We start from the raw sequence: 27,415 nt of genomic DNA on the forward strand, positions 1-27,415 counted from the left end.
ATGCATAGCATCGATGTGGTTAAAGAGGATGGGGCTGATCGAGGAGCCCTGGGGCACTCCCTGAGACACAGGTGCAAATGCGGATTGGAATGGGGGGAGGGACACAGCCTGTCTCCTGTCCCGCAGGTAAGAATGGAACCATAGCAGAGCCGTGCCATCCACCCCAGCCTCACCGAGTCTCTCCAGCAAAATCCCATGGTTGACCGTGTCGAATGCGGCAGACAGGTCCAGCAAGATCAAAGCTACTGCTTGGCCCCTGTCTGCACGCATACGGAGATCTTCCATGGCTGTCAGGACAGCTGTTTCGGTGCCATGGGCTGGACGAAATCCAAATTGGAAGTCGTCCAGGATGTGGTTCTGCTCCAGGTGAGTAGAAAGACAGGAGCTTACCCATCGTTCGGCAACTTTTGCCGGAAATGGCAGGAGGGAGATAGGCCGATAGTTCGGCAGAGCTTCAGGGTTTAAGGAGGGCTTTTTCAGCAGCGGTGTGACAAGCGCTTGCTTCCAGGGCGTTGGAACATATCCGCAATGTAAGGATTGGTTGCAGATTCTGCGCAGAGTGCTGAAAAGTTTGGTTCCAAAGCTTTTCCAAATTTTAGGAGGCAGAGGATCAAGAGGGGAGCCCGAGGTGATTCCGAGCGCCAACTTTTCAAACTCGGTTTCTGGAAGGGGGGGAATTCCCGCAACCTTACCGTGGGAAGGTGACCTGAATGCATTGAATCAGGGCCAATGGTACTAGCCCCCAAGTTGTTGGGGCTGCCCAACGGAGGGGAGGTGTTCAGGTTGTGGATAATGGTATCGATTTTATTTTTAAAGAATGATGCGATATTGTCGCAAAAAGCTTGTGTGGGTGGCATAGTTTTTGTGGCACAGTCGGGGTGGGTGAGGTTTTTAAGAATCTGGAAGGTACTTCGAGCTGTTGGTGGCGTTGACAATGGTGGAGCAAAAGTAGTTGGCTTTGCTTTGCCCCATAGCAGTTTTATATGCCCGAAGGTTTTCTTTCCAGATGGACTTGTTGGTGTCGGAGTAGCCTTGCCTCCATTTTCTCTCCGATTGTCTACAGGCAAGTTTGAGGACTCTCAAAGAGTCATCCAACCAGGGAGCTGGTGCTCTGCCCTTGGGTTTGCACTTTTTCTGGGGGGCGAGGTAGTCCGAGGTAGAGGAGATCTTTGTGCAAAGGGCTTTGTAGTTGTCCTCCACCGAATTAGTGGGGGAGAAACTATTTTCCACTTTGAAAACAGGGCCGGCCGCTCTTAATTTGTCCAGAGCTTTCCAGTCTCTGTACAGGAATTCGGGAGAGATACTATGTAGCGGCCTTCTGGCTCTGTTGCTAGCTATGTGGAATTTAATGAGCGAGTGGTCGGTCCAGCACATAGGCAAGATGTCGCTAAGATGTACTAGCTGGGGGGGAGGAGAAGATTAAGTCGAGTTGGTGTCCTGCTGTGTGGGTGGGTTTGTTAACCAGTTGGGAGAGTCCCACGCTTTCACAGGAAAGTACAAGATTGTTCAAAGCAGTGTCCAGGCTGCCGTTAGGCCAGAGATTGAAGTCGCCTAGAATGATCAGCTTGTTGTGGGTGGTGGCCATATTGGTGAGGGTGGTGAGTAACGCTTGTTGCTGTAGGGAGTTAAAGGCTCCCGGGGGGGCGGTAACATAATGGCCGTAAAGGTGGCTCCGGAGAGACAGTTTATGGAGAGGCTGAAAAGTTCCGTTCCGGCCGCTGGGTCCATGTCAAGGATGTTTATGGACCAAGAGGCTCTATAGATAATGCCCACTCCACCACGACGACCCTTAGGTCTAGGAAGATGCAATATTTTGAAATCTGGGGGACAGGCCCCGTTGAGTTCAATGTTACAGTCCGCGTGGGTCCACGTCTCAGTAAGAAATAATACGTCGAGGTGGTGATTATCAATGAGCAATTGAATTTCGTCGGCGTGTTTAGGCAGCGACCTGACATTCAGCAGGCCACCCGATAGACCCTTAGAAGAAAAGTCGTGCAGAGGGTAGGCAGTGTCAGAGAATGACAAATGACCTTCATGTGCGAAGTCTGAGACGAAGTAGGGACTCACGAGTTAGGTACGGAAGGTGGGGGGTGAACAGCGGGGGGGTCTGGGCATGGGAAGCCGCTCCAGTCGCTTCCGAGGCGCCGACGAGCGCAGACGAGCTTGCCTTATGCGCGCCTTCTCACCAGATTACTAAACTGAATCTAGTATAATACTGCACCCGTGTACCATCTTCAGACAGGAGGATGTGCCCAGTTTCCATAAGTGGACAGCTTAACCCTAAACAAACTTACATAAAACACAGCAGGACCAGGAGTTGTACATGCTCTTTTTAAAGAGATCAGTATGTGGCACCCTGCGCCTCACTAATAGGTAGGAAAAAAGGCTGTTACTGAAGTGCATGGAAAATGGGAAAAAAGTCTGACTGGATAAATCTTGTACCTTTATAAATGTTGGGAAGAGCAGAACTTCAGGTATCTTAACCCAGCCTACCCGAGCAGGCTCAAAGGGCCTGGAGGGGAGAGCCATGCAGAATGTTAGCATGCTTCTAGCTTACACTCAGAAATGGGATGTACGTTACTGCCAAGAAGTCAGCTGACTTCCTACCAAAGTAGTAAGATCAGACTCATTTAACAGCCGCGACAACTGCTGACCACCAAGAATCACTCACTGAGGGACGGTTGCAGATATCTGCCATATTTGTATAGGACTGTTCTTGCAGAATTACTTCCTCATTAATTGCTACATACAAGGATATTCTTAGAAGAATAGTAACATGGGAAAGTGACATGAGCGCGAGTTCTCACAGTGGAAAAAGTAGGGTTATGAAATCCCTGTTTGAACCTTTCTGAAGGCAAAGAAAGGGTTCAAGATGAGAGTAGTTGCTGCATGCTCAAGTAAAAAAACAATGTATATATCCTCAAGATTAACGAATTTGACCCAAAAACCTATGGACATTCAAACTGGTTGCATTTGAAAGTCAGGACTCTAAATCCCCAAAGGGCATAACCGTGAGGCCTAAAAAGGTAAGGCGTTTGCAATAAGAAGCTCGAAGTAAATTCACCAAAGACTCTTCAGATCGGTGGGAAATGTGCACGCTGTGTACCACTCATCTGTGAAACAATTATTAGGAGGCAATACAATAGAAAACCATACGTACCCTGGTAGATCAACCTTGTACCGTCTTATCAAACTACTGGGACGGCCTAGAATAATGCCCTAGACTAAAAATGAACAAGTGTGATTGCCATAAAAAATATCTAATACAATTTCAGATAACTCCCTACTAAACTGAGCCAAACAGGATAAAGGGGCTTAAATAAACAATAAATGTACTGCCTTAAAATTGGATCGCAGGCACTCAATTTGCCATCGACCTTGGTCCTTCCGCTGTACACGTGGGATTCCATTCAATACAAGGCTTTTCATTGGGTTGGTTTTTAATACAATGCCACAACTACTGTTTCTGACCATTGCAAATATAAACCACACAAGATGCACTTTTGTTGCACAAAAAGTCTCTTTTGCATATAGTTATGGCCATCCAAGCTGCCACATTAAACTTCGATTCAAAGAAGATCCTTGCCCCATCCATTCTTTATTCCACAGAAATGCACGTAAAAGCCTTAGTGTAGTGTGGCATCTCCACGCCGCTCACCTTTGCAACTCTCTCATATCACAAAAGGTAAACAGTCTTTACTGTCGGCAACCTTTGTACCCTTGAGCAACAGAACTGCAGTTACTCAACTTTGCAGGGTCTATTTGACTAACCCACTCAATACAAAACCTAAAAAACATGCACACAGAGGGAACCCAGATCACACCGCCATTAAAGACCTCAGGATGCCCAGCGTGCTAGGAAACTGCTTGCTACAGAGATGGCCAGAGGCCTCCGGTACCTGAAATGTAATCCTGAAACATTGCACACAAGTGGCTGCTAAAGGATAAGGTTCTCGGTGACATTTGTAGTGCAACAAAGTGTGAGCAGGAGTCTGAATTATTTTTTTTGGTCTACAGATAACGTTGCTCATGGTGATAAGTGGCCAGTCTTACATAATGAACAGACATTCACTGCTTGAATTCTTGTATTTTGAAAAGTATGGCATTCATAAGACATTTAATCGTTTTAACATACTTTGAAATTGCACTAGCGTGTCTCAATGTGTAGCCATTTCATTGTGTGCAGGTGTGGACTTGCACCAAAAATCACACAGCAGAAGGAGACACCCAAAAACCAGCATAATGGTGCCAGGACTTGGTTGCCATATCTTGCCACGGCATGCTGAAAAAGCCATGGTTTCATAACAGTTATTATTCCATTAATCCTGCGCTGCTAACAAAGTACACTTCCTCACACAAGTAAATCAGGGAACACTGAAACAAGAGCACTGCCACAAGACCAGCACAGGCCTTCAGGACAGCACAACAAGCAGCATATATCTCCTATGTCCTAGCATGAGGAGAAGGCACAATGCCGGTCTGCCTACGGGAGGCAGGGCACATCTTTGCAGAAACTGGGATCAAGCACAACACCCACTGCCCGAGGGTCGCCCCTGAATCTTTCATAATGCCAGTTATCAGAAAGGACTTCATGGACTACGCGTGTCACAGTGAACGGGCACACAAAACGGTGACACTGCCACAAGAGTCAACCCCAGAAGCTCCCCAGTCTTCGGAAGTTCTGTAGGCTGTTCCTACATACTTGGGGCATATATATTGCAATCCGGCACAATTGAGCAACAGTGACACATGCTATTTCACCCACAAAATGTGGCCATAAACCGAGCATATACAGAATGCACTCTGCAATTGAGAACATTTAGATTTAAAAATCAAAACACAAAAACATACAACTTCTGATGAAACAAGTCACATTGCAGATGCTAAAATACTAAATCCATAAAGAAATGGATGGCTTTTTTTTAGCCAGCATGAAACCATGCGTGGGTAGGGCTACCTCCAAAGAGGCAATGAAAAGAGCTGAGCAGACAATGTTTATAAAGAGTTTGTAAAGTTGTCAGGCCAGGGGAGAGTAAACTCTGCAAAGTCATGCAGCCTTGCTGTCACTGCACACTCTAATAAGGGCCGGGTTGCAAGTGTGTCCGGTGGAGTATCACCGGTCAGGATGGCGGAGGGCATTTTCCAGGGGGAGGCAGAGAGCCTGGCCAATTAAACCCTAATGAGAGCAGCAGCTCGAGTAAGGCTTTCAGTCCTTTGTGAGTGAGTGGCTTTTTTTTGCTAACTGGCCCTTGTTATGAATCCAATCCGAAGTGCACGCTCTGCCAGTAATTGTGCTCCGTGGTAGATTCATTCCCGTTTCTACGGGCAAACAGCTCTTGATTTTAAGTGCTTCGGTTTGAAGGATGCTCGTTGGCGCGGCGCCTCTATCCTCGTGTGACCCTCTGCCACAGAGAGCTTTTTGTCAGTCGGGTTCTGGCAGGTTTCTCAGGGTTTTTTCTTATTTTCCTATTTCAACCCAAAAGTCTCCTTTGCGTTCGATGCAAAACTAAGCAACGGGGTCAGACATCTGCACAAGGCAGGAAGAGAGCCTTCCAAGGCTGCAGGCCTTCTCCGTAGGAAATTGCCTGTTTTAAGAAGTTTTGCTTTCTTTTACCCAAACAGAGAAACACATTTTCATTTTTATTGAAAAAAGAAAGCTGGGATCCACCTTGGCCAAGGTTAAGGCCCTCTCGGCCTCTCGGATTTCCATCGTTTCAGTAACTGTTTGCTTAGCTGTAGTGTTAACCCGGGAATGTATACAATGTAAACCGCAAACGTTCCCCGGGAGGGGCCGTGCGTGACTCGGCATTCTGCTTTCTACCCGGCAGTGCGACAGGGCTTGGAACCCTTTATAGCTCGCGGTGTACAGCGGGAGGCGGCCACTTACCAAGCAAGGTGCATTGAATTCGAACAACTACCTGGGTTTTAGCATTTGTTTTGCGAATGTTTTTAAAAGTCAAGTAGTAGGAAGGGTTGTATCGTAGTGCGTTGGATCCCGGTGGCTGTTTAGCTTGAGGAGAGTAGATTAAATGGGAATCTTCCAGCATTAAATAAAGCGTTTGATAGCGTTAAGACCCTTTCTAGGCAGATTCAGTGTTTGGCAGTTCTGGAAATTGCAGCACGCGAGGTGACGCGGCCTGAGGAGATCTGGTCACATATAAGGGGCATAATTTAAAATGCCACGTGCAGAGCCGGTGAATGGTCTATGAATAGAAAAAAAAAACGTTAACAAAGGGTTAAACCGCTATACTAGCATGAAATACCGGTGCACAACCATGCCTGTGGGCATGCTGCAATGTATAGCCTATTAAATGAGTAAGCTGGCTGGGGTTATACCACAGGTCAGTGTGTCCACAGTTGGCGCATTAGTCCTAAAGTCTCATCTCCTGGCAGAGAAACTGAATGGTGCAGCCCCAACGCCACAAGGTGAGGGGCAGCTCAATCCTCGCACCTCGATAATGGACGCAATACTGCATGAAATAAAATGAAAGATTTATAAAGCGCAATACAATTAACTGAGGGTGTCAAGGCGCTAGCTCATCAGGTGACAGAATTCCGAAAGGTCTTAATACAGTATCAAAGATTGAAGAGCCACATCTTTAATTCTTTCCTGAAGGTCAACAAGTGAGTTTCATCTTTTAACTTCTGTGGAAGAGAGTTTCAGAGTCTGGTCGAACAGAAAGCTTCTCTCACACCAGGAGCCTTCCATGAACCTGGGGAATCACCATATTGCACGAGTGAGCTGAATGTGGATAGCTAGCAGGAGTGTATATTGCAACGATTATCTAGGCCACATTCCTTCGCATTTGGTGTACAGTTGCCTTGATTGGTCACATCAAAATCCATGTCCTCGCCACGCCACCACATCTATAAGCATCTTAGTAACTAAGAGCAAGTCTTGGGGCCAGATTTAGAATTCGGCAGACAGTACCCAGGCCTCGAAACTCAGGCTACCGCATTATTTAGGGACGGAGGGACAATAGGCTTTTTGTTGACGCTTCACCAGTTGGGTCAGTTGATGGAAAGCCTTCTCCACATTACACCGCCCCTACTATTTGGGCTGAATGACATAATATTTTTTTTCCCCGTTCATCAGGTAAAACCTGAAGGAGAGGAACAGAAATAAAACCAATAATGTCCCTGACAGTCTGGGAGTAAACTCCCAGGCTGTGGGGGAATCATTCGTTTTTTGATTTTCTAAGGTAAACTACCGCTTTGGGAGTTGGTTTCTGGAAAAACAAATACATTAAGTTTGTACTGCCACCAAAATAGACGATGATCACCCCAAACTTTTTGTACTTTGAAGAGAAATACTGTGACAGTTTCTTTTGAGGCAGCGGTCATTTCTCAATTTGAAAGACTGAGTACCATTGGGATGACAGAGATACTGGTTACAGTGACTGGAAAATGGTAGTGTTGGCGCTCAACTGATAGTTTGCAGGTATTTTTGATGTAATTGGTGCATGATACTCCTGATGCCTAGCGACATATTTGCAGACTCATGGCAAATTAAGTTCTCTGGTACTGGATATGACTGAAACCTAGTTTGTGCATCTTAGAAAGGAGGTGCTGTACTTTATTTGTATGTCTCCAACTGTACGCAAGGAGAGTACACAAAAAACCCAAAAAGACAACATTTTAGTAGTTCCATCATTACCTTGCACATTTCATGCAGGTTATCACCCAGGAATGAAGGCCTCCATTCCATAGCCACCCCCAAACCAGAAATTAGCAGAGCTCAAGAAACAGGTCTTCAAAATCCACTCATGCACAAGTGCCCACACTCACCCAAACAGCCAGCAGCAGTACAAGCTTCTCCCACAGCGAGCTTCAATGCACTGTTCTAATATTACATCACTACACGGTCACTGGTTATCTGAACTAGATGTCCTAAAAGGTGGAGGCCTTAGGTCAGAGCTTATTTAGGCCAGGCCTTGGGATGACAGGAACGAAGGGGAGAGTGGAGAAAGAATTGACATAGAATAGAGAATAGGGCAGGAGATAAGATTGAAACAAGAAAGCAGTGGGATAGAGATTGGGAAAGGAACGCAGGGAAGAAGAGCACTGGAGCAGGCAAGGCCCAGAGAGGAGGAAGAAGAGTAGAGAAGAATGAAGGGAGAGGTGAAAAGAAAAAAGGGGTATGAGAAGGAGAAAAAAAAAAAAAAAGACTGGTGGGAAGAGAGAAGAAAGAACGAAAAAGACAGAAAGGAGTGCAAGGAAGGAAGAAGGTAATAGGATAAAGTAAGGCTGGAGCAAGAAGAGGACTAGAGAAAGGAAGGAAGAATGGTGGGAAGGGCAGAAGAAATTAGATGAGATTGATAGGACAAAAGAAAAAGGCTAAAGGGACGGTAGGAGGGGGATGAATAAGGAAGGAGGAAAAAAGGAAGAGTAAAAGGGGAGGGAGGAGGGAAAGAATAAAACAAACAAATAAGGAGAAAGTAACGTGATACAGAAGTAAAAATGAAAAATGACAGCTTTACCACAGCTTGAGGCTGTCGAGCTCAAAGTACTACTAAAAGAAGTACGGTTAATGTACAAGACACCTCATACCTGGTAAATGGCCTCATCGCAGGCATTCTGTAACCCCAGGTTGATCATGGTGTTCTGTAGGGTGCGGCCCATGTAGAATTCCAAGGACAGGTAGTAGGTTCTCTGGAACAGACAATTAAAAAGCTGATATTGCAAGAAAGGTTTATCCATAAACAAACAATACCAGACAGCTACAAAACATTGATTTAAAGATGAAAGATTTCAATGGGGCCAATGGGCCACGTGGATGGTGTGACTGATGAATTAGGCTTTTAAACCATGTACAAGACTCTTGCTTAATCAGTTGGTTCAGTGCATTGCCAATGAGGATCAAGGTTCTCGTCACCCCTTGTATCGCATAGCTGGATACAGACGCCTTGCAGGGATCTGTAAAGCTACATCTTTAATTAGTGGTTGGCCAGTGGGGAATCATAGCGATAGCCATGGGACGTACTGGCAAATGGCCAACGATTAATTGCCTAGGTGTGCTAGACATAGGCCGGGGCAGCTGTAAAAGCGGATTTCACTGGGAAGAGGTGTACTGTATGCATTGGCCACTTAACTCAACCTGCTTGAGAAAGAAGAACGTTGGAGAGCGGTGCAGCTGGTGTGATAGGCGCAGAGTCCCACAGCGAAAACAAACGTGATCTTCCATTCTAGATGCTGGTCCATGGAGGCCTTGGACAACGATGTCAAGGGCAGACATGCCGCTGTCAAGGACCCGATCCACCAAGCACCATAAGAGGTGCACTTCAGACAAACCCGGGTGGAGAAGTGTGGCTCACTGGTTAGAGGAGGCAGACCTGGAAGCAGAGGTCAGCCCGGGACCAGGGTTCAATTCCCGGCTCGGCGGGGTCTTGAGTCCTAAAATGTCCATGGACTCGACAATTCTCGCTCCGGTGCCTACTCGATTCACAGGTTCACACTCTGCGACTCTGGGCAATAGCTTGCTTAATCTCCACAACGGCCCCTCGCGGCGGGATGCCTGGCTTTCACCTTGCGGATACCCTGCCGGGGTTCTCACAGGGGAATACCAGGACGGGTTCCCTAAGCAAGCGATTAGAAACCGCTTGGTGATTTGCGCTATATAAATTCCTGTACATTTACATGAACTGCCCGAGTACTAATAGTCAAGAGGTGGGGAGACCTCGTTAAGCAGATACATTAAAAAATAATGTCTTAGGTGTTTAATGGCTAATAACCAAACTATGGATCGATCTGTACTCATTAGGATTTGGTGAAAAGCTTGCAAGGGCACTGACTTCACAGCATATTGCTGCAAAGAAGCAGAGCAAGTAAGAGAAAGGTCACTAAAACTGATCACATCATTTTAAGGTGCCAGATCATTTCATGAGCTTAGGACAGTATATCCAGTCTTATGCGCTCAAACCACCAACTGCATTCTAGAAGTTGCAGTCCAGTTACTCTAGAATTCCTGAAAAGGACTGTTCAGTTTTTAAGGCTCGTGTGCTCCATTATATGGTACAACTATTCATCAGTGCAAGAGCTGAAGTGTCCCTCAAGGACCAGACCATCCCCCGTATGACGTAACTAGGCATCAAGGATTACCATATTTGTAACTCATGGACAACATGTAGGCAACTTATGCAGCATTTGTGGGTCCTGTGAAATTAGACAAATCAACAACGCTAGACAGACCGACACCAGCAAGAGCACAGGGAGCCTGCTCCCCACAACAGGGGAAGGTAGGCAGAGGATGGAGGTGGGTAGTGGCCAAGGACATGGGGAAGGGGTTTGGGATATCCCTACATCCTACTGGAGATGGTCTCCACCAGGAAAGGTGTTGCATAGTTTCTCTATGGGATAAGGGATGAAGGGTGTGTGTAGGAGCACGTTCATGAGGTGGTTTGCCCAGGATTGTACAGTGGTACAAAAGGGGTGGTGATGAACGGAGCATCTGAACCAAACACTCACACCCAGTCAACAGATCTGGGTTTAATCCATCACCGTTCGTTAGCCCACTCTGCCACCCCAGTTCAGACATGGCCATATGCAAATCAGTCTGACCCTGTGCCTCATTGGAACAGTCCAGCCCGAACTGCCAAGCCATGCCTTCCCTGGACCGGAAACAAGCTTCCGAGGAGCGGTTTCTGGCATTTCAGCCGTCTTCAGCCCGGCTTGCTTGAATCCAGTGGCAAAGTGAGCAAGAGACTCACGTCTGAGCATACCCTGCCAACCTATGGCGAAAAAAGTGGTACAAAAGGGGGTGGTGATGGACGGAGTTGGCAGGGTATGCTGAGACGTGAGTCCCTTGCTCACTTTGCCACTGGATTCAAGCAAGCCGGGCATCTGTGTCAGGGCCAGGGAACGCCCTAGATACCTAAGGTGAGGTCCAGGGGCCACTCATTAGCCAGGAGAACGGGCCCAAAGGGACCGTGAGGCATGTGCACTGGAAAAAGCCTAGCATGCGCTTTAATTTGTGCGCGGAAACGAGAGAGTCAGGCTTCAACGCAACTGCCTGGTTCCGAGGGGCCATTGGTATTGGCCCCAGTAGGAGTGTTCAGGCGTTTGAGGAAGAAAAACAAGGACAAGCTGAGATCGGGGGGAGGGTGGTATAAAAAGTGGCCAGAAAAGAGAAGTGGCATCAATGAAACTGTACGTTTAAATTGGAATATCGTTTGAAAGAACAGAGTGCAACCCGCCCATATATGATGTTGAATATTGCCTTATCGGGTTAGCACCCACCGAGATAAAGAACTTTGAGAAGATGTATTCGTGGTCCCTCTGCAAGGCGAAACATCCTGGTTCGTTAAGGACGTTTATTTTGAAGGAAGCCAAATGGATACTTAATGACATTATGAAATTTTGGACATACTATCTTTTTTTATGTTAAAGCAGTGATTAGAATGTACAGTTTTAAATGCGCACGGCATTCAGTCCAACAGAGCAATTAACAATTGTATATGGTATATTACAATGCATCATGGGAGTTGAAGTGTCCCAGGGTGGTTTGGGAGGCCCAGGTGAAACTGAGGAAGTGGGAGAAGGGGAGGGAACAGGAAATGAGGGCGGAAGGTTTGTTTAAATACGGGTGGTATTGCAGAAGGGGAAAACTTGGCTGCACGAGAGCAGGAGGATTATGTTTTAGCAGGTATGTGAGGGGGTAATGTGTGTTCAGTTGGTAGAATGGGGGGGATGTGGTGGTGAATAGTAATGAAGAGGGGAAGAGTGTAGTCTGGGACAAGAGGGAAGGTAGGGAGGAGTTATTGAAAGGTTTGGACGGGGAGGTGACGTGTAGTTTGAAAGGAGGTAGGAAATGAAGGAATGAGTGAGTATAAACAGAGACAGCGTATAGGTAGGATAAAGAGGGGAGAGTTTTGCCACACAAAAGAATAGGGTCATTTATTGTAAAAATAAAAAATAAAAATAAAAAAGGTAGTAACATGTTAGTGATTGTTGGGAGAGATGAGTTGCGCAATTCACAGTTAAAGTATATGATATGGAGGTGATGTACATATATCTGTTTTTTAAAAGTATGTCTGATTGTTATTTACAGTTACCCCTGACGAAGGACCCGGTGGGGTCTGAAATGCATTGGGTTAAATAAACTGCTCTTGATGAACTCTGCTTCAGTACGTGTTTTTGGAGAGCGGTTCGGATGGCCCACCATAGCATGAGAAACTTGGGAAATTGCACCACCTTGCAGGAGGATATGAACGTTTAAAAAGAGAATGGATGATGGATTATAAAAAAGGATAAAAAGAATATTACGTTTAAAGAACAGATGCAAATGCAGAAATAAAAAATGGCTGTCGCCACTGGTTTGGGGCAAAAAGCAGCCCCAATTCTGATGTTGTTTGATTAATGAGCACTGTGCCACAGGGCAGAAGAGAGAAGAGGGACCTTGGCATGGGCAAGTCAGACAGAAAAAACCTAGATAGGTAGCTTATGAAGGATAGCAAGGAAGAGCAGACGAAGGGGGGGGGGGTTTGAGGAAGATGTGGAAGGGGGAGACTGCATGAAAGGGGAGGGGGCAGGGGAGTGGGTCCCCAACTTTGCTAGAGGCAGGGGGTGGTTGGAGAAGTACCCACAAGCAATGCGGGGCAGGTGGAATGAAGATGGTGTGTGGGTCCACACAGGGCAGGGGGAAGGACTAGGGATGAGGTAAGCAGCGCATGGGCCCACGTAGAATGCCCAGCAGCAGCACTGGAGTGGAGCCAAGGGAAAGGGGTCGGAGGAGAGAGGAATTGCTAAGTGGAAACGGAGGATTAGTGGCGTGAGGGCCCCCTGTGAGGATGTATTTGTGGCAATGCAGGGCAGGTGGAATGAAGATGGTGTGTGGGTCCACACAGGGCAGGGGGAGGTACTAGGGATGAGGTAAGCAGTGCATGGGCCCTCGTAGAATGCCCAGCATCTGCACTGATAGCAGCAGCACTGGAGTGGAGCCATGGGGAAGGGGTCGGAGGAGAGAGGAATTGCTCAGTGTGAACGGATGATTAGTGGTGTGAGGCCCCCTGTGAGGATGTATTTGTGGTAGTGAGGGTTGGTGCGAGAGGGGTGGAACGGTGCCGGCAAGGAGGCCACTCAGCAGGAAGAGGGACAAGCTAATGGTGCCGTTTACATTACGGAGGCGTGGGGGAGTTGGTGTTGGATGCTGGAGCAGGACAATAGGCAGACAGATAAAGAAACTAACAGAAGTACATCTGGACCTACCTTTTCTTTTCAATGTCACTCGCAGGGGACATGTGGACTCTGGTGAGTCATATGCAGCTCATACACTCAAGGGGAAGAGATGGCAGGGTCCTGGACGGCCAGTTAGAGGTCATTGCGAGACAGCAACAACACTGCCACAAGAAGGTCTAGGGTGGCAGTTGGAGACCGCCCCAGGGGCCGCGTGGTCAGGAGAGCATAGCATGGCACTCTACTGTCCCCCCTAAGGTACCATACTAGGTTCTGCATGTAAGGATGTCAAAGGTACGGTCGCACTGGCCGAGATTGGGGGGGGGGGGGAAATTGGGGAGGGAAATTTGCCACAGAGGCTGTTGGATGTCAGCTGGGAAACGAACAGTTGAATTCAATGAGAAGTTTAGAAGAAGGTGAACTGATGGATGATGAGGTGCAGGAAGAGTGCAAGTGGTGGTCCACAGCTGCGGGGTGGGTAGAATCAGATAATGCAGTTGTCGCTAGTGTATTACATGAGCGCCATGGGACCAAGGGTATCTGGCAAAGATCAGCATGTGGGGGTGCCCCGTCACAACGGGTTGGGCCCTGGATCCAGAATAAAGGCCAACCTTGACGCCAGGTAAGGAAAGCACTAAACGCAGGCAAGGTGTCTGTGGGGGTCAGCGCTGTGGGGAGGGGTGACATTCACTTAGAGGTTTGGAAGTGAAGTAAGACTCAGGGTCTGATGTAGAGTACTAAAGGGGGGGGGGGGTTGGTGCACCAACAAGCCTTGGCAAATGTAACCAACACAGAAGTCGAAGAAGGTGCAATGTCGGGACCAGTAAGGTCCAGGGGAGTCACCACAAGCAGGTGAGTTACGGCAGGTCCCAAGCAATTGGGGAGCCCAAAAGAAACAAAGGTGACCCTCAACAAGAACCACAGGCATTGGAGTTGCAAGTGGACCTCGAACAGCTCACCAAAAGATACAGGCCACGGTGCAAACAATGTGAAGTGGACGAAGACTTTGGTCACAGGAGGTGCTTGAGGTTGTGGCTACTTGGAGGCCGTAGATCTTGGTGGAAGGAAGCCAACCAGGGCCGGACTGGCTACCGGGCAGTTGTGTGTGCTGCCGAGCTAGGGGCTAATTTCTCTGTGGTGGGGGCTTATTTCGTTGATGGGGACCTGCGTGCGTTTTGAAATAAAAAAAGCAAAAACAATTTCGTTTTGCACACGAAGGTCCCCATCAACGAAATTAGCCCCCAGCACGGCAGCACACACAACTGCCTGGTAGCCAGTCCAGCCCTGAAGCCAACAAGCCTTTGCAACTGCAAGTTGATGAAGTGCACAGGAGTTCGGTTATTGCAGCTCCTACGAGGGATATTGTCCTCAAACTTGGTGAGAGGGCAGGCCTTGAGAGCTGTGGAGGACCACCACCTGTGTTGCAGAACGTTATGGAGTCGGGAGGAGCTGAGGATCAGCAAGCCAGTGAACTTAGTTGCGGTGCCTGCGAATGAAGGGAAGTGACTCCTTCACTTCAAGGGAGATTCCTTCAGGTGTCCGATGCCCAGAGGCCTTGGAAGGTTCCTGTAGGGTACACGGGCACAGACGATGCAGCAGACTGGAAGGGAATCGAAGTCGAGCCCAACAAAGTCCAGAGTGCCCAGACGGTAGAAAAAGTGGTGTCTGATCTGTATCTTGTGCCATGACGAATCTAGGGACCTACACCCAGATAAGCCTTTAAGTACCCTAAAGAAAGGGTTTGGGCGATTCAGGTGACCCTCCCACAGGAAGATCTTGGGGGAGGGGGGGGGGGGGAGCAGGGCGGGAGAGAAGGTTACTCACTTCTTTTGTTCAGTTTCATGCCGGAGTGGGAGCCAAAGGGGTGTTTGGCTCATGCAGGGGCACCCTCACACTTAGAACCAAGCACCGTGCCTTCAAGATTCATAAGGCCTGCTATAGGGGTGACTTATAGGTATTAAATGCAGTGACGCTAGATATAGGAAACCTATATCTTTATTAAGTGGTGCTAGCACCAGCTTACACAGGCTGCAATGGCAGGCCTGTAGTTTTATTTTGAATGGGGTCCCATGGGTGGCACAATGCATGCTTCAGCCCATGGGGGACCGCTGGGGTACCTATTCCCTGGGTACATTAGTACCATATACTAGGGACTGATGAGGGTATCCCAGTATTCAATATGGGATGTACCAAGTACTAATCACAACAATTTAAAGGGAGAAAGCACAGACTGGGGTCCTGATTAGCAGGATCCCAGTCAGACTAGTCAATAACAGCTTAGCATCAGGCAAAAAGTGGGGGTACTATAAAAGCAGATCCTACTTTCCTACAGAGCCCTTAATGCAACCATGAGAAAAGGCCATAAACCAGCCTTCAGATTTATGCAATTAAAAGAGTTACAACAGACAATACGAATGATTTCAAACCCATGTTCAATTTGCTTTATGTAATATTAGGATGTGCAGTACTTTACTAGGTTGCGCTTAGAACTCAAGTATCCAAAGCAGATGTCCCGCACATAAAATTACATAAGATTAACTGGTTTCATAACGTGGTTTCAAATTAAGACAGTCATCGGAAAAAAAAAAACATTTGAACACAAGTAGCATTGTTTTGTACGAAAGACAACAGAAAGCAGTAGAATTTTAACAGATGCACACAATCAGCAAATGCAAAATACATTAAGTTTGCAAGTAACTAGACGCGGCAATATTGTTAAAGAAACAGCGATGAAGCAGGAATGGCTGGGAGGGCAGGGCAGGGAAGGCAAAGTAGTGCTCAAAGGCTACTCGTAAATTAACATTGCGAAAGGAATGTGATGGGGAGACGTCTGAAAACACGGGTACACTTAAAGTGCTAGCAATTAAGTATATATTAAAAAAAAAAAAAAAAAAAAAAAAAAAAAAACACATTCACACACACGAGTGGGTGCCTGCTTTTGTTTTCCAGATTGGTACTGGAGGCACTTAAAAGAAGATCCACCAAAGCGGATGACCGCAGAACTTTGCATATAAGAGACTGATAAGAGAAACACACGAAAGAACAGGAAATAGAACCCCTACAACCAATAGAAACAAAGAAAAGTAAAGTGACAATCACAACGTACACACAGCTACCTTGAAAACAGATACCAATGTATTAAAAGTGAAGAGTGTCTCCAAATCAACCTCTATACCCGGTAGTGTACTCCAGAGATTAATCCTGGCCCCTTCACTTTTCAATATCTATCCTGAATCCCTTGGAGCACTTATAACCATTCAAGGAGCTCAGAATCATCACCAGTCAGTTAATACCCAGATATACCTCTGAGTCTCTGCCAATGCAGATTATACCATCTGATTTTCATGTCACTCCGACATTCAGTGGATAAAAGTAAATAAATGGATAAAAACAGAATTTCTCTTATTCTCTTCGAAACCTAATGGACTGGAACCTGCGAACCCCCCCCCCCCCCCCCCCCGATCACCTTGAGACCCTTACGGGTGAGAAGTCGTGCTCAAACACCTGATTTGATTATTGGCCAAACAATCTGATCGGCCCTCTCACCCTCAAATTTCTGACCTTGCCAAATCACTAGGTATCATTGGACAAGAAACATAACACTGAAGCCCATAACAAGAATCTGGCAAAGGGGGATTTTAGCCACTGCACTTTTCTAGAACTACAAACCTTTCCTACAACCTAGGGACTTACACTGCTGTGTAATCTCTTGAAATTTCCTACCTTGACAATGGAAACACTCTTGTTTTTGGTTATATTTCTTTCCTGGACTGTTAATAAAAAAATGTTTTTTTTAAAAAAAGGAAATTCTCTTCACCAAAAACAGACATTTTACACACTGTGCCAGATTTGGATGTCGGGCAGAAAGCTTGTGACCAGTGGTCAGAGGCACTCACCCGACATTCTGAGCTTTTCCTCTGGCTGCCAGATTTTGATTATGGCGGTCGCAGGGAAAACTGCAAGGGATTACGCTCCTCTTCAGACTGGCTCTGTGAGCCCGTTGGAACAGGAGAGGACTAGTAATCCCATCAATGACAGCGGAGTCAGGCTTGGCTCCGCCATCTGAATTACGGATTACTTTCCTTTTCAGCCTTTCGACATGAAAAGGCTGTCGGAAATAGACATTGGGGGCCCTATAGAAGGCGCCCTTGGTCCTCCGGTTGGGGGGTCAGGGGAAGACCTATGGTGCCCTCCCTGAAAATCCCTGCACCGTGGGGCGGCTGCCACACAGTGCAGGGATTGTCACAAACTCATTTCTCAAGGACCATAAAGTGGGAGTTTGCGACTGCCCCACATACAGTCGCATTGTAATCAGGTGCGGTTCCCTCAGAAACTGTTGCCTCAACCGACCGGTATCGCAATGAGGGCCATTACATCACTAAAGACGGTTCTACATGCAGCGGGCTGGTAGCCAACTCAAATGCAACCACATCAAACGGGTCCTCCCGAAGGTAGGGCACTCCCTACGTGCCCATTAGCCCGCTCTAAGGCTTTAAATTATTTAAACGATCCTGGATCTCTCACTTACTGGATGCATTTCTCAATACCTGACCCCCCCCTCTCCAGCCTAACCACGTTACCTTTTGTCACTCCAGTAAATACTTTTAAACCAAGAAAGTGCTTTAGAAACCAAGAAAGTGCTTTAGAAACCGTAGTGTACTCCATCCTAGTTTAGCTAAACAAATACGGCAAATACTAGACCCTTGGTTTTAAAGATGAAACTTTAGACTGATTCTTAGTCCTTCTCTTATATAATGTCTTTATGCACTGAATTTGTAAACTCACTTTGTTATCTCATAAAAATTTTTTTTTCCAAAACACAAGATACTGTTTCTTTCGATGTTTTCTTTTAATATTGCATTTGTAATCTAGGTAAACCTGAAGCGCTCAGACGCACGTGGACCCTGCTTCGTGCTTAAACAATACTTCCCAAATAAACTAGCAGATTTTGGGGTCTGTCCATAAACCACCGGGGTGCAGAGCAGTGATAAACAATGAAACTAAAAGGACTCTGGACAGGCAGACGAGAACGCTAGGATTCTCGTAGTAACTAAGCAATACATAGGCACTGCCATTCCCTGATTTCATGCACCATAGTGTGGGGCCCAGGATCACACATTGCCATTGTAGAGGTAGAAGGGAGATCCTGGATGTCTCTGAAATTATTTTCTATTTATTGAAGCGCCAGTAGGAACTAATTCCAGTCTAACGTAGAAGGCAGTGTGCAGCTTGTGGGCAACAGAAGTGAATAATGATGAAACCGACAGAAAAGGGTTTTATTCCGCTTTAAGGTGCAAGGCTGGGACGCACAGCCTTTGCATCCCACATAAATTTGGGATTGTACAGATTCTAAGCAGGGCTTACTCGATCCTTGTGTTTTACAATCCAATCCAATCCAAAAATTCTTTATTTCGGTCTTTTTAGACCATAAAAGATACATGCAAAATACATTAAAACAGCACGTTAAAAACGATTACATTAGTATAATACAATAATTAAAAACAATTGCCAAATTTATACGGACATAATAAAGATAAAAAATAGATCATGTTAGAAAAAGCATTTCAAATCCTGATTAAGAGCACAATTCATACTTTTAAGAAACAGATTCATATTGTCAACAGTTGTGCCTTTAACAGTTTTTTCCTAATCAACCACATAGCCATAATGCATTTCGCTACTTCAAAAACTATGTGGGGCAGGGTACTGGTTCTCAATACTCTGTACGCATGCATATGGCTCCTGAATCCCAGGTTCCTATATAGAGGGACCAGCCAGTACTTCCTTGGTCTATGATATGCAGGACAAAAGAAGAGAAAATGGACTTCATCTTCGTCATGAGAATTACAACCTGGGCAAGTTTTATCGTCGCTCTGGAGCCATTTGCAGGTAAAGGATTTAATAGGCAGAGTGCCATGCCTCCACTGTATAAACAATTTCCTGGCAAAAATGGGGAAAATTATGTCCATAAAACATTCAAAGCCATATGTGTTTTTGGATTGTAAAAAACGTTTGGTTAAGGTGCCGTTGTTAGTTGCGGTCAGGATAAGTTCTAGGCTTTTTTCCTTGTGAATTTGGACTAGGCGTTTACGAGAAAGCCTCTGGCATCCTTGTTCTGGAGCCTCCCAAAGCTCAGGCAAATCTAAGCGATAGAGTTCCTTCTTGACAAATGCCAGCCAGGGAATTCTGTCCCGCTTATTCAGATCCATTACATGGGTAAGTTCACTCCTATATTGTGTAAGCTCACTGGTGGACCAGAGCCTATGCCAGAATCTTAATGGCTTGGACTCTAGCTCGGCAGCGATGGACGGTAAACCCACGTCCAGTCTTAAGGGAAGCAAAGGAGTGCCACGTGGAAGGGCCAGCAGACGTCTAAGAAAGGTGTTTTCCACTAGCGCGAGATCTTTCCCCGCTTTATGCCCCCACAGCTCGCTGCCATAAGATGCTGCCGCTTTTGCCTTATACATTTCCAGTGCAGGACTTATGGGTTTGAAGGTGGAAGTATTTACGACCTTCAAGATTGCACCAGATAGTTGCGACAACTTTAGCCTAGATCTGGCTATTTGGGGGTCCCAGGATAAATTCTCATGCAGTGTTACCCCCAGATATTGGAAAGTTGTAACCCTTTCCAAAGTGGCGGAGCCCAGAATGGGATTGGGTCTGGCTTTTGGGGATGGATTAAAGATCATGAACTTGGTCTTCTCTGTGTTGATCTCTAGACCGTGTTGACTACAGAAAAGACCAAATCCATCTAAAATCCGTTGGATCCCCATTGGGGATTTGGAAAGCAGGAGCGTGTCGTCAGCAAACATAATAGCTGGCACCCTCCTGCCTGCCAAAAACGGGGCGTCATTGTCCTCAACATTATCAAGGTGGGATATAACGCTGTTAACAAAGAGGCAAAACAGGGTCGGCGCCAAGACGCAGCCCTGCCTTACCCCTCTGAGAACAGGAAACCTTGAAGACAATGCGCCGTCCCTCCCACACCTGACCTGCGCATAATTGTCATCATGGAGTCTAATTATGGCATGGAGCAGCTGGGATGGAACACCCAACTCCTTTAGGACCTCCCATAGTTTTTTCCGCGGGACCAGGTCGAAGGCTGACCTCAGATCCACGAACACCATGTAAAGTCTCCCGCCCTCAATCCTCACCGTTTTCCAATACAGGAGGATGAGGCGGAAGATCTGGTCCATGGTGGACGTGTTCTTTCTGAAGCCAGCCTGGAGGGGACTCAGGATTTCATTTACCTCCATCCATTCGAGGAGATGGTCCAGAAGGAGCCGAGAGAAGAGTTTTTGGGGGACATCTATGAGGCTGATCGGCCTGTAGTTGGCTGGGAGGAGAAGAGAGCCCTTTTTGAAAATTGGCACTATCTCTGCTCCCAGCCAAGTACAGGGGATCTCCATACCTCCCAGGATGGCATTGAAGATAATAAGGAGGTACGGGGCCCAGATTTCAGGTTGATGTCTAAAAAGGTCACCAGGCAATCTGTCCAAACCCGGGGCTTTCCCCATTGCCAGTCTCTCTACTGCACTGACCACCTCTCCGAGTGAAAATTCCAAACCAGCTGCAGGGGTGGATGTATCATCACAGGCCACTACATGGGCGGGCTGATCAGTATCCTGATACAATTTGCCATAATGGGCTTCCCAGGCAGATGGTGCAATATTAGGCTCCACAGCGGGTTTAGCTTCTCCTGTGCCATTATTTACCAGGGACCAGAACTTTTTCGAGTCCCTGGTTTCCAATGCAGAGGAGAGATCCCGCCAGTGGTTCCAATCCGACTTTGCCAGAGCCAAGGCTTCCTTATAGCTACGTCTAAGATTGGCGACCTTGCCCTTGTCTGTTCCTGCTTTAATTGTGGCAATTAGCTCTGTCTTCACCTTTTTACAGGAGGAATTGTATCATGTTGGAGTTCGGGTCTGTTTTCGCCGAGGTACTACCGCTGGATGAAAAACCTCAGCTAGAGATCCCACAAGGTTTGCATGTATATGGCCGAGATGATCGCCAAAATCAGATCTAGGTTGATTAATTAGTTCATCTATTTCTGCAAACCTTGGGAGCGCTATATCAAAGATCTTTCTTATATTTTCCTCTGAGCTAATTATTTTCGCCCATTTTACCCTTCTCCTATTAGAACTAAGAACCAGATTTCCTGGGTCGTCACTGGGATTGGTAGATAGAGACTCAGGAGCGGGAGCAGGATGTTTCATATCTAACATGAGTGCATTATGGTCGCTATCTATTCTCGGGGAAACTCTGAAGTCCTGAACCTTTGACCATAAGCTAATATCAACAAGGATATAATCCAGCCTGGAATCATGATCCCTCCTGTTAAAGGTACACACAGAGGGGCTGTCTGACGCAGTACGACCATTACAGGCCCTCAATGCGTAATTCAAAGTGAGGGACATGATTTGCAACGCAAGGGGTGACCAGGATTTGGGGTGGGGAGATGAGCAGGGTGGAACACCCCAGAAGTCATCTTCAGAGGTGAGGGCACCCTCCTTTAGACCTTCAAGAGGCTCGAAATGACAATTAAAATCTCCCACATCACAATTTTGTATTTGCTTGGCAGTGAGCCCAGAAAGGATGAGAGGTCTTCCAGAGTGGGCGATTCCTTAGCTGCACTGACTGGATCGCCAATTTAACTGCATTGGGCCAACTAAGAAGTACACATTGGATGTCCCGCGAGAACGTAGGAACATTTTCCGCAACACATCCAATGTGACTAGCCACCCAAATCGCCAGACCACCCGAAGGTCTCCCCCTTCCGCTCCAGCTTGCCTTGATTTCAAAAACTGCGAAACCCACTCTAGTCACATGGTCCCTTGACCACGTCTCCTGGAAGAGGCAGATGTCGCTGGAGCCTACAAGATCATCCCATTCTGCCCCATGAATTTTGTTTGCGATACCTGCCACATTCCAAGAGAGGATCTTTAGGGTTTCAGTCACAGGTTTGGAAGGGGGCCCCTCAGTTGTTCCAGATGCAGTGCCCATAGCAAGGTATGCTGGCAACCGTTCATGTGATTCCATGTTGCGGTCAGCAGTAGATGTTGTAATTGGGACACCTGGGGCATTAGAATGGTGCCCATTTGGCTCAATGGGAGTGTACCTTCAAGGCCCCTGGGGCTAGGGGTTTTCAGACTACCATCTTGGAGTGAGCCCAACTCTCTGATAGCGATGTCAGCTGCCCCGATTCCAATCCCCTGATCAGCAGATTCAGCTGCGATGACCTGGAAGGACTGAGCGGGAAAACCCCTTCGAAGTCAATCCACCTCATCAAGGCAATTGAATCTGTTGGAATGTACATAATTTACAGTGGCAGGATGAGCATTATACCTGGGCCTATATCTGGTCCCATCCACAGCAAAACCCACCCGAGTCCAGCCATCGTCCCTCCTCATAGGTGGCTTACATAAGTTAGGATAGAAATATGAGAGAGGGACCAGCTCAATGGATGAGTTACCCACATTTCCCAGCCAATTACATACATAGGTGACAACCTGGGGGCTCTTGAAGCTAACAATTATACAGTCCCCATCGCTTTTCTTGGCAGTATAGCCCACCCACGAGACCCTTCTAACCATAAGAACATTGCCTTTTAGGTTGGATGGTAGTGGCCTTTGGATGTTTAACCAGCTAATTACCTTATTACGTAATGAATCGTAAGACTCAATGACGCCGCTGGCCAGCTCTGGAACACCCATTAATATCACAGTATAACTCGCCGCCTCGGGGGCAGGTTAACTGCCTTGTGCCTGGATTTGGGGTTATCCTGCTGGTTAGAAGTGAGGACTGGTGCATTTGGTAGTTTACCCTGAGTAGATGAGCTGGCCGGGGCTGTTTGCATAGGTCTCCTGGGGGGGAGGAATGGGGGGCACTGACCTGGGAAGTGGTATAGGAGCGGTTTGGGGGACAGGAACTGTACTCATGTTACTAAGATCCCCCTTAGTGGTAGAAGGAGGTATTGGAGCAAGAACCATACTAATCTGGGGGCGGTATTGAGATCCACCAACACCCCCATATAATCCCTCTGGGCTTACTTTTGTCCCCAGGTGTCCACTATTGCCCACACTTGTGTTTTACCTTTACCCATTTTTTAAGAGGTCTTTGCAGACCAGTCACCACCACTAGGTGCATCAGGGAAGCTTCCAAGGTAAACAGGATTGCTTCATAGACTGGAGCACAATGGGGTAAATTTCAAAGCATTAGTTCTACTTTTACGTGTATGTGGTCAGGTAAGCTTCGAAAGGGCCACGTAGGCCACCAAATGGACACAGTTTCCACTACTGGGCTTTTATTCAACAAATGAGTGGTTGCATGTAGTATTTCTTTCACGTCAATCTAGCCAGAAGGCAGCGGGCGTGTACATGTGCATTCTGGGAGTTGTAGTCTGGGTTCAGACCAAGTGACCCAATTCAACTAACAAACAATAAATCCCAGAAATTGACAAGCTGTGTCACTGACATGCCAGGCAACCTCAATGACATTTATAAGGAACATTCTAGCAAAGGACCTTGGCTTTCAGGTCCATTCATCTCCTTTGTTAACTCTACACCAACCATTTGCCATACACAGGGCCAGCTTTAGCGCTGATGGAGCCTGGTACGACAATGTTGGTCGGTGCCCACCAATGACCTCCTTCTCCACCGAATCCCTCACTACCACCGTTTAACAGTGCCCCTCAAGTCTCCATAACCACTCTCTCATGCATTTCTTTTATAGCACCACTCATACCACTGTAAGGTGTCAGCACTTTACATCACCTACACATTACACAGAGACAATTAATCATTAGCATGTAAATCCGTGTATAAGAAAGGTTACATACATAACACAGAGGAAACTGTAGGAGTCACACGTTATGCTTACTGGTAGGCAGTATAGTTTACGAGTGCTTGGTCTCGAAAAGCACAAATTCAGAATTTAAAAACGTAACACCATGATAGGGAGGTCAACTATACTTATAAGAATTTGAATCTTTTTGGTTGCCTGAAAGTTCCTGGAGGCCAAGAACGCAGCAGCATCGGTTTAGAAAGTTCAATAACATATCCTGTTCCAGGAGGCCATTCATAGTTTAGTAATTCTGGGACCAGAAACGTCCTGCCCCCGCAACACAACAGTTTATCTTGGGGGTCAAAATGTCACCACACCTCCTGGCCAAACCCCTCTACACGGTGTAGTTACACCAGGAACACCCTAAAGATGTTGGGGGGTCCTGAGCCAGATGAATCTTATGGTCCCCTGCTCTAACAGCTTTGCATTTATGATCCAATTTCAGCTCTTTCATGCCCTCTTTGGCCAGGTCACTGAGTGAACAGACACTTGTCCAAATTCTAAATGGGTTTACATCTAATATTCAGGGATAGTGACCTGGGTTTTTAATATTGTAACACCGTAGTAACTCACGTTTTATTGCAAATAATGCCTGTGACTCCCTCCGATTTCTCATATGTGAGGTCTTGTTTTGAACTAAAATGAACTTTATATGGTTGCATGGAACATACACAGCCTTCCTCTGAAAAAATGTCTGTAATAGACTCCCATGCATCACCCAAATTAAAAAAAAATTAAAGGGTTAAAGTATCAAAAACACAGTTTAAGAATTATTCAAGGTCATCAGGGCAAGACTTTGCAGAACAGAGCTGTCTCTCAGCTCCCCTCGATCTTTGAAAGGCTGGGCCTGCGCCCACTTTTTCCTAGCCTTAAACCATCCAGGGTCACACTGAGTAAGACATCTCTCCTCGGACCCGTGCACTCCGGAACCGGGTTCATGGGCCTATAGCCCCTCTTCCTGTGCTCGGTCACACTCACTACCCCCAGCTCGTCCCAACCCTCACCACGGGGCCCTTCTCGCAGTACCCGTGTGATGGGTACTGACCCACCTTCATGAGGTCAAGGTATTACAGAATCAGCACCCTGGCGGCCTCAATTAAACCCTACCCGTCACCTTAGGGGTCTGCTCTTAGCTGAAATGCTAGGTCCGGCTGCATTACCATTTAGGCTCGCGCCCTTAGTAAGAGGGTGACGCCCCCCTCCATCACCTTCAGGTCAGTCTGGTACTTGTGCATACTGCTATTCCCTCAGGAGTCCGATAATCGCAGGGTCACGCCATTGAAGTCACCCCCTCACCTTCGTTTCCGCCCCTTGCAGTGGACGCCAGCAATCAGGGGCGAGCAAGCAGTGCTTTAAATGGGCCGGTACTGTCCGGTACTTTTTTTATTTTGATAAGTTTGTACTGGCACTTCAAGAGAAATGCTAAACTTTTAATTGGAGAATACCGGCACTTCTCAGGGACAAGTAGGTACTCTGGTACAGAGTACCGGCACTTCTCTTTTTCCATTTCAAGCACTGCGAGCAAGGATACCTTTCTGCGCCGATTCACCCAAGAAACCTGGGCACTTGGCCGCTGCTCGCATAGCAAAACCCAGTAAGACCCAGTGAGCCCCTCGGGCCTATGTGCCCGGGTGCCACTGCACCCGCTGCACCCCTGACAGCTGCGCCCCAGGATCCCAGTAGCCACAGGCCCACAGGCGCCCGGCCACGCGCCCTCACCTTGGGGTCATGCTCGTAGTAGTATTGCTGCGTGCGGATCCACCGTCCCACCAGGTGGTCGCGCACGGTGTTCGCCAGGGCGAAGTAGTAGTCGCGCGGGGTGGCCACATTGCGGTCCTTGACCAGGGTGAAGTGCAGGTGCCGGTTGAAGCCCTTCTTCAGCTCGGACACGTTCTCCACGCCCACGATGCCGCGGATGCTGATCTGTTTGCGCTTCTCCTGGTCCGTCAGGGGCCGCTGCGACATCTTGAGGGTGGTGGGTGTGTGAGAGACGGGCAAGAAGCGGAGAGCAGCCGGAGCCGAGACTTTTTATGGGAAGTTAAAGTCCACTTCCCCGCCCCTGGGTCCCGCCCTTCGCCCCTCCCACTGACCGACCTCTGAAGGCCAAAGAAAGCCGAATGTACAGCTTTCATCATGCGTTGCAAGGCTGTACGTGACGGGAGGGATGTGGTGCTGACAGCCACTCCCACTCCTGCTGTCAGTCTGTCATCTGGGGAAGTGCTAACTCTAGTCGAGAACTAGACTAAGGGAAATTGGATTTTTTTTTTTTTTACTTAAAGGTGTGCATCATTGATAATCCAGTGTGGCTGTGGAAACGTCATTTGCATGTGAGGTAAAGACGGGGCCCAGCCATGAAACCTCTGACACCACACTCTAGTTGTCATGTAGCTCAGCCTTCGCGAGCCACCCTTTGATACTCCTTCCGCACTTTTTACCTCACTTTTTTTTTTTTATGTTTCGCAGTTGCCAAAAGTCCGCCCGTCTGCTTCCTCTCCCCGGGCTGGTTTGTTCATCGGTCACGCCCACGGTACAACCTCCCGGAAGACACCACTAACACCTAAACTGCCTTAATTAAGGCCCTGCAGGCAAGAGGAGTGGTAGGGCTATTGAAAGGGGAAACGAAGATAAGAGGGAAAGGAAGGGGTGGACGAAAAGGAAGCCAGTTAAAGGGAAGCGGAGAACAGAGATGAGGGGAAGAAGAAAGGGAAGGGTGGAGAAAGAAATGCGGCCGGAGAAGAGTTAAGGCAGGGTGGAGTTGGATCAGAGGATCGGAAGGAGACGCCTCTCGGAGCCCACCTTGCTGAGTCACGGTCGAGCATCATCTCAGCTCAAAGACGCCATAGAAGAAATATTTACATTTTTAAAGTGTTACATGTTGCAACGCAGCTGCGTTTTAATTCCGGAATGGAATTAAAGTCAGCAGATGCGCACCTAAAACCAAACTTAGGGTGGGGGGTGAGCGGAAGGGGCATTGGGATACTTTTTCGAAAAATGTGGGCACAGGCATCTTTAGATCCTACTCCGAATTACCATAGGCACTCCCTTTACTGTTCTGGAACAATACTGGAGGGTAATTTCCCGGGAAACAGCGCATTTTAAAACGCACTGAGCCATTTGGTCTTGGCATAGAAGGCTTAACAACTTGCTGTTTAAGTAAATTTCTGTAGTTAATTATTTAGCATACTGCATTTCTCAGCACATAGCACAATTAAGTAAGTTGCAAAATGGAATATTGGTGCAGCAGACAACTCTTGCAACTGGGCGCGCTTGACCCATGGTAAGGCTCCCCAGCACTTAGAGTGACTTTGTGATTTACCGGTAATCTTCATTTACAACAATTAAATCATAGCTGTTTGTAAAACCATTTTACCAACGTTTTCCAAAGAACGTGAAAACCAGTCCC

At 47.2% G+C, this 27,415-nt stretch overlaps 1 protein-coding gene across 1 annotated transcript in view; it reads right to left on the reverse strand.

Moving 5' to 3' along the window:
* Positions 1 to 26,519, reverse strand: part of PYGL (glycogen phosphorylase L) — a 113,014-nt gene extending 86,495 nt beyond the window's left edge. Inside the window, exons 1-2 of the mRNA XM_078659733.1 lie at positions 25,732 to 26,519; positions 8,551 to 8,652 (exon numbers count right to left, since the gene is read on the reverse strand). Of these exons, the coding sequence (XP_078515859.1) occupies positions 8,551 to 8,652; positions 25,732 to 25,977 (348 nt within the window). The 5' untranslated portion in view covers positions 25,978 to 26,519. The remainder of the gene's footprint in view (positions 1 to 8,550; positions 8,653 to 25,731) is intronic.
* Between the last annotated feature and the right edge of the window lie 896 nt (positions 26,520 to 27,415).

Source organism: Lissotriton helveticus, chromosome 9, assembly GCF_964261635.1.
Source record: "Lissotriton helveticus chromosome 9, aLisHel1.1, whole genome shotgun sequence".
Taxonomy (NCBI): Eukaryota; Metazoa; Chordata; class Amphibia; order Caudata; family Salamandridae; genus Lissotriton; species Lissotriton helveticus.